General features: G+C 59.6%; 1 protein-coding gene across 1 annotated transcript; it reads left to right on the top strand.

The window, feature by feature from the left end:
* Nucleotides 1–6: 6 nt before the first annotated feature.
* Nucleotides 7–6,342, top strand: MSL1 (MSL complex subunit 1). Its single transcript, XM_057385280.1, has 8 exons — nucleotides 7–10; nucleotides 3,253–3,476; nucleotides 3,789–4,171; nucleotides 4,753–4,817; nucleotides 5,004–5,071; nucleotides 5,303–5,427; nucleotides 5,507–5,579; nucleotides 5,712–6,342. Exons 2-8 carry the CDS (start codon nucleotides 3,274–3,276, stop codon nucleotides 5,800–5,802), a joined length of 1,008 nt encoding a protein of 335 aa, XP_057241263.1. The 5' UTR covers nucleotides 7–10; nucleotides 3,253–3,273; the 3' UTR covers nucleotides 5,803–6,342.
* The last annotated feature ends 7 nt before the right edge of the window (nucleotides 6,343–6,349 follow it).

Here is a 6,349-nt window from a genome sequence, read left to right as displayed (position 1 = left end):
GCGCGACACGGTACGGCGGGAGAAGGCGGAGGGGTGGCGGGGGGGGGACCGGGGAGGAGGGCGGGAATGCGGCATGGAACGGGTTAACTCCCGCCAGGGTTAACCCCTGCTGTGTTTAACCCCCCCCTAAATTGAACCCACTCCTCTTTGGGGTGATTTCTCCCCCTCAGGGTTAGCCCGCCCTCAGGGTGAGCTTCCCCTCAGGTTTAACCTCCCTCACGTTTAACCCACCCCACCCTGGGGTGACCCCCACACCGGGGTTAACCCCCCCAGCGTTAACACCCTGCTATGGGGGGACCMCTCCTCAGGTTTAACACCCCCTCATGGGGTGACTCCCGCTAGATTTAACCAGTTTTAGCTTTTAACAGCACTCCTGTAGGGTGATGCCCCCTCCCCCGAGGGTTAATGGCTCCCCAACACGACCCCTGCGATTGTGGTGGAATTTCTGCCCACCAACAGGAGTTACCACCCCCCGTGACAGCCAAGGGGTTAATGCCCCCCTTCTTTAGGGTTAATGCCCCCTTCCTCTTTGGGGTTAATTCCCTCCTCTTTGGGGGTTGATTCTCCGTCTCTTTGGGGGTTGATTTCCCCCCTTTTTGGATTTAATACCCCCCCTCTTTGGGGGTCGATTCCACCTCTCTTTGGGGGTTAACTCAGTCCCCTCGAATTAATGTCCCCCTATCTTTGGGGTTAATGCCCCCCTCTTTGAGGATTTATTCCATCTCTTTTATGGGGTTAACGCAGTCCATCTTTGGGGGTAAATTCTGCACCCTGTGGGGTTTAATGTCCCCTTCCCACCTTTTTGAGGGTTAATTTTGCTCCCCTCTTTGGGGTTAATGCCCCCCCCCCCCTTTTGGGGTTAATTCCACCCTTCTTTGGGGGTTAATTCTGCACCCCATGAGGTTTAATGCCCCCTTGCCACCTTTTTGAGGGTTAATTCTGCTCCCCTCTTTGGGGTTAATGCCCCCCTCCTTTTGGGGTTGATTCCACCCTTTTTGGGGGGCTTAATTCAGCCCCCTCTTTGGGGTCAGTGCCCCCTTCTTTGGGGGTTGATTTCACCCCTCTTTGGGGGTTAATTCTGCACCCCATAGGGGTTATTGCCCCCCATCTTTGGGGTTAATGCCCCCCTTATTGAGGATTGATTCCACCTCTTTTGGGGGTTAATTCAGTCCCCATATTGGGGTTCACATCCCCCCCCTTTGAARGCTGATTCTTCACCCCATGGGGGTTAATGCTCCCCCCCTCCACTTTGAGGGTTAATTCTGCTCACCTCTTTAGGGTTTATGGACCCCTCTTTAGGGGTTGATTCCACCCCTCTTTGGGGGTTAATGCAGTCCTCTTTAGGGTTAATGTCCACCCCTCCGCGGGGGTTAATTCTGCACCCCATGGGGGTTAATGCCCCCCGCCTTTTTGGGGTTAATGTCCCCCCAAAAGTGGTTAACGTCCAACTGCCGTGTCACCCCAGTGCTCAGTGCACCCCTTTGGGGTTAATGTGCCCCTCATGGCAGTTAACCTGCTYCCCCCGTGGCACCCCAGGGGTTAATCCCCCTCTCTCGGCGGTTAATGCCCCACATTGGGAGTTACTGTTCCCCCCTCGTGGGGGAGACCCTTAGGGGTTAACGCGGCCCCTTTTGGGGGTTAACGACCTCCGCTGGCACCCCACGGGTTAATACCCCCCCTTTGGGAATTAATGCCTTTCTTTGGGTGTTACTGTTCTCCCCCCGTGCCACCCCAGGGGTGAATACTCCCTTTTTTGAGAATTAACACCCTCAGTGGGGTCATCCTGGGGGGGTTAATGCCCCCTCCCCAAGGGGTTAAACACTCCCAAGGGGGGCCATACTGCCCACCCCCCCCCCAGACGGGTGAGTCCCCCACCCGGGAGTCTCTGCCCGCACTCAGGGCTTGGTTCCCCCCTCGGGGGTCGCGGGTTCCCCGTCGGGGGTCGCAGCCCCCCCAGACAAAGCCGCGGGGGCACAAAGGGCGGGGGCGGGGCGGGGGTTAACGGGCCGCCGCCCGTTACCGTAGCGACGGTTCGGGGGGAGCCCTTAAAGGGGCCGCGTCACCGCAGCACCGGGCGGGACGCGGCCTCGAGGGATGTCGGCCCGCTGAAGGGGGGGGCTGCACCCCCACTTTGGGGGATTTGGGGTCCCCCATAGCCAGGAGAGGCTGCAAGCTTTGCGGGGRCACTGTGGGGATGCTGTGCTCCCCCCACGTGTGTCCTGTGTCACCCCATAGATGCCATGTGTGCCCTCCCCCCATAAATACCCTACCTGTATGCCCCCCCACATTGCCCTATCTGTATTGTCCCCCCCATGGGTGTCGTGTCATGCCACAGATGCTGCSTGTTCCCCCCACGGGTGTCCTGCCTGAATCCCCCCACAGCTGTGGGTCACCCCCCCTGCCATCCCCGCTGCCCCGTGGCCATGTGCCATCAACGGTTGTGGCCATGCCCAGCTGCAGTGGCCGGTGGCAGCAGTGGTGGCCCCGGTTGTGGCAGGAAGGACGGGGACACCCCACGTGATGTCACCGCAGGCAATGCTGCGTCCCCCAACATGGAGGAGCCACTGCGGCAAGGCTGTGATGGGACTGAAGGGGCTTCCCCCGGGCACAGCCTCGAGGGATGACGCTGGTGGGGGGATGGGGCTGCCACACCCTGGGTGTACCGGGCTCCTGTCCCCAACCCGAGGCTGGGTCCCCCATGTCCTTGTGGGGTTAGGACCATCCCCCTGCTGCAATGTCCAAAGTGACCTTTCTAAACAGTGCAGCCCCTGGCTGAGGGGCCTGGGGAGGGCTGGGGACAAGTGGCCATGGACAGGGATCACCAGGTGCTCTTTAAGCCAGCAGTTATTTGCAACCCCCCCTCTCCRTCCCACATCCTTGAGGATTCACAGAGGGTGGGACCCCCAAATTTCCTGTTTTCTGCTGCTCCATCCCTGGAAGTGTCCCAGGTCAGGCTGGACTGGGCTTGGAGCAACCTGGGATAGCAAGAGGTGTCCCTGCCTATGGCAGGGGACAGACTGGATGGGCTTCAAGGTCTCTTCCAACCCAAACCATTTCTGGATTCTTTGATGCGATGAAATCCCCCCTCAGACTGGGGTTTGCAGCAGTCTGGGACACAGGCACAGGCAGTGCCAGAGAAGAAGCAGCTGGAGAGTGGCCATTTTGTGCCGTTGGACATCCAGTGGCAGCTGCCCGGGGTGCCCACGGGGGTGACCCCACCCCAAGGTGAGCCCTCCTTCTCCTGCCTTGCAGCTCCTGGCGCGGATCGAGCGCATGGAAAGGCGGGTGCAGCTGGTGAAGAAAGACAGCGAGCGGGAGAAGCACCGCATTTTCCAGGGCTTTGAGGTGGACGAGAAGCCGGAGGTGGAGGCATGTGAGAAGCTGCCTCTGGAGTGTCCCCAGGACCTGCTGGAGCCCCCCCCGACCCTGCAGCCCAAGCACTTCCCTTACGGCAGGAACGGGAAGGGGCATAAAAGGTACAGAGTGCATGGGGGGGCTGCATGGGGAACGGGGGGGGACACTCCTTATGGCTTCAYCCTTCACCCTCTGTGGGGCTGGCACTGCCCAGTGGCCTTCGAGCTGCTCAGGGAGACCATCCCACACCAGGACACATCCCTGTATCCAGGATAACCTCAAGAAAGCCTGGGTTTGGAGTGGGGGGGGGGTCTCAAAATGCTGGTGAAGCCCCTCTGTAAACTGCTGATGTCTGGCCCTGGTGCAGCAGCTCTGTTTTGGGGGTGCCAGGAGGAGGATCCACATGCCTGGCTCAGCTCCTCTTCCTCCYGCAGGAAGCCAGCGTTCGGGAGCGCGGAGAGGAAGACGCCCGTTAAAAAACTCGTGTCGGAGTTCTCCAAAGTGAAGAGTAAAACTCCAAAGCACTCCCCGGGGAAGGAGGAATCGGGTGGCTCCTTGGCTGAAACTGTTTGTAAACGAGAACTGCGGAGCCAAGAGACTCCTGAAAAACCCCGGTCGCTCCTGGAGACCCCTCTCCGGGCGTCAGCTCCGCCCAAGGGTCCCAGCACCCACCCCAAGGAGAAAGGCTTTGTCAGCGAGGCCGACGACCTGCCCTATCTGTCCACCACCGAAATGTACTTGTGCCGCTGGCACCAACCGCCCCCATCGCCGCTGCCGCTGCGGGAACCTTCCCCGAAAAAGGAGGAGACTGTAGCAAGTAAGGATGGAGAGAGCGATGGAGAAGCTGCTGGGGCTGAGCCAGCCTGGGAGCAGGGCTCAGCACCTTCATCCTGAATCTGGGAAAGGGCTTCCAGATTCCCACAGGGAGTGCCTGTGGTGCTGGTAGAAGTACCCACTGTGGTGGGTGCCAGCTCTGGGCTCTCCYAAATCCCATCTGTGGCTCGCCCCGCTCTGGGCAGGGCTCCTGCTGGTGTCTGTTGGAGCAATTGGTGAAGCAACTTCCCGTGGGTGGTTGGGAAATGTGTCCGGTGCTTGTCCTGCCTTGGGCCCGGCGAGGTTGGTGCTGGTGATGGGAACTGGGCTGTGTGAGGTGGCTCAGCGCTCCAGCTGGGACTGAGCTCGACACACCCCTGGGAGTGGCTCAGGTTTGCTTGTGTGCTTGCCCAAGGGGGTGGAGATGAGCTTTGCCTTCCCCCAAATGCCTGACAGCTCCTGCTGCTGGTTCAGGGTGGGGGTTTGGGGCATCCCAAGCCGTGCTTTGAGGGGAGGGATGGGTGGGATGGAGCAGGGGCTGTGGGGGTTCTGCTGTGGGGTAACACCCTCCCTCTTGTCCCRCAGTTCCGTCTTGGAGGGACCATGTCGTGGAGCCCCTGAGAGACCCCAACCCCTCGGACCTCCTGGAGGTACGTGAGCCATCAGAGCTGGCAGTGCCACAGGGGCTCTCCAGGCTGTCCCATGTGGTGGCATCTCATCCCCTCATCCAGCATAAACCTGGCTGTGGTTTTGGGGCCGAGGTGGGGGGAAGAACCAGCCCCTTTCAGGATCTGAACCTGGAATGATGCACTGATCCCTGTCTGGTGTCGTTGCAGAACCTGGACGACAGCGTCTTTTCCAAACGGCACGCAAAGCTGGAGCTGGATGAGAAACGGAGGAAAAGGTGAGAGCAAAGGGAGAGATGGGGGTCTGGGGTCCCAATCTCACAGGGGACAGTCCTGGGGTGTCACCCTGAGCAGGGAGTAGGACAGGGTGCAGCTGGGATGAGAACTGGGAATGCTGTGGGAGGAGGGATGCTCYCACATCACTGGCAGCCCATGCAGCCCCCTGCTCCCCCTGGGAGAATCTGGCACTGCCTGTGGCTTCTCACTTTCCAAACCATCCTGTTTTCCAGGTGGGACATCCAGCGGATCAGGGAACAGAGAATCCTACAGCGGCTGCAGCTCCGAATGTACAAAAGGAAAGGGATTCAGGAGTCAGAACCTGAAGTTACCTCATTTTTCCCTGAGCCAGATGATGGTGAGGCTCGGGAACGGGGTGTCGGGGGGTAGGTGGGGGTGCAGATGGAGKTCTCACACACTCTGGTGTCTCTCCACAGTGGAAAGTTTGCTCATCACCCCTTACCTGCCTGTCGTCGCCTTTGGCCGGCCCTTGCCCAAATTGACCCAACAGTGAGTATGGGGGGGTGTGAGGGTGCAGGGCTGGGTTGTGTCACTGCTAGGAAGGTGCCCAGCTCGTTTTGGGTCTGGACTGTGCCATTTTGGCTCGGGACAATGCCTCAGTGACACCATCTATGCCCGCAGGAACTTCGAGCTGCCCTGGCTGGATGAGCGCAGCCGCTGCCGSCTGGAGGTGCAGAAGAAGCAGACTCCTCATCGRACCTGTCGGAAATAAAGGGAGAYGCTGGGAGCTCCAAAACACCTCCAKGAGCTCCGAATGTCCTCGGGGGTGGCTCTGAAAAYCTCCGAYGTCACCAGGTCACCGCCGGCCGCTGACRGATGGTTTCGTTCTTCCGCGATCCCAGTTTTGTTCACTTGGGTTTTGGAACGTTCCCCGGACTCATCCCCCGCACTGGCACCGGCTTTTCGGTGCCACCAGCCAGCAGCTCCGCTCCCCAGGGCAGATCATGGCCCCATCCTCGGGATTTGGGATATGGGAGCACGGGGATCACCAGCACCAGATCCCCTGCCTGGGGGTGCCACAGCCCACGAGACTCACCCGCTGCTGCCTTCATGTTGTGTTTAGTTAGAAAGCAGGATAAACAGCGGATTTTATTGSAGCTGGCCAGAGCCTGGGAAGCGCCTGGGAGTCTCTTTTGGGGGGTTTTCCCCCTCTTTGGGGGGGTTTTTCCCTCTCTTTGGGGGATTTCCTCTCTGGAGCGGGTTGGCGGGGGCAGAGGGGAGAGTTAAAAAGCAAAAATTCTCTTTTTTTTTTTTTTTTT

This window comes from Malurus melanocephalus, unplaced genomic scaffold, assembly GCF_030028575.1.
Source record: "Malurus melanocephalus ecotype Western Australia unplaced genomic scaffold, MMel_1.1 scaffold_806, whole genome shotgun sequence".
Taxonomy (NCBI): Eukaryota; Metazoa; Chordata; class Aves; order Passeriformes; family Maluridae; genus Malurus; species Malurus melanocephalus.
This window is presented reverse-complemented; position numbering and strand designations above follow the sequence as displayed.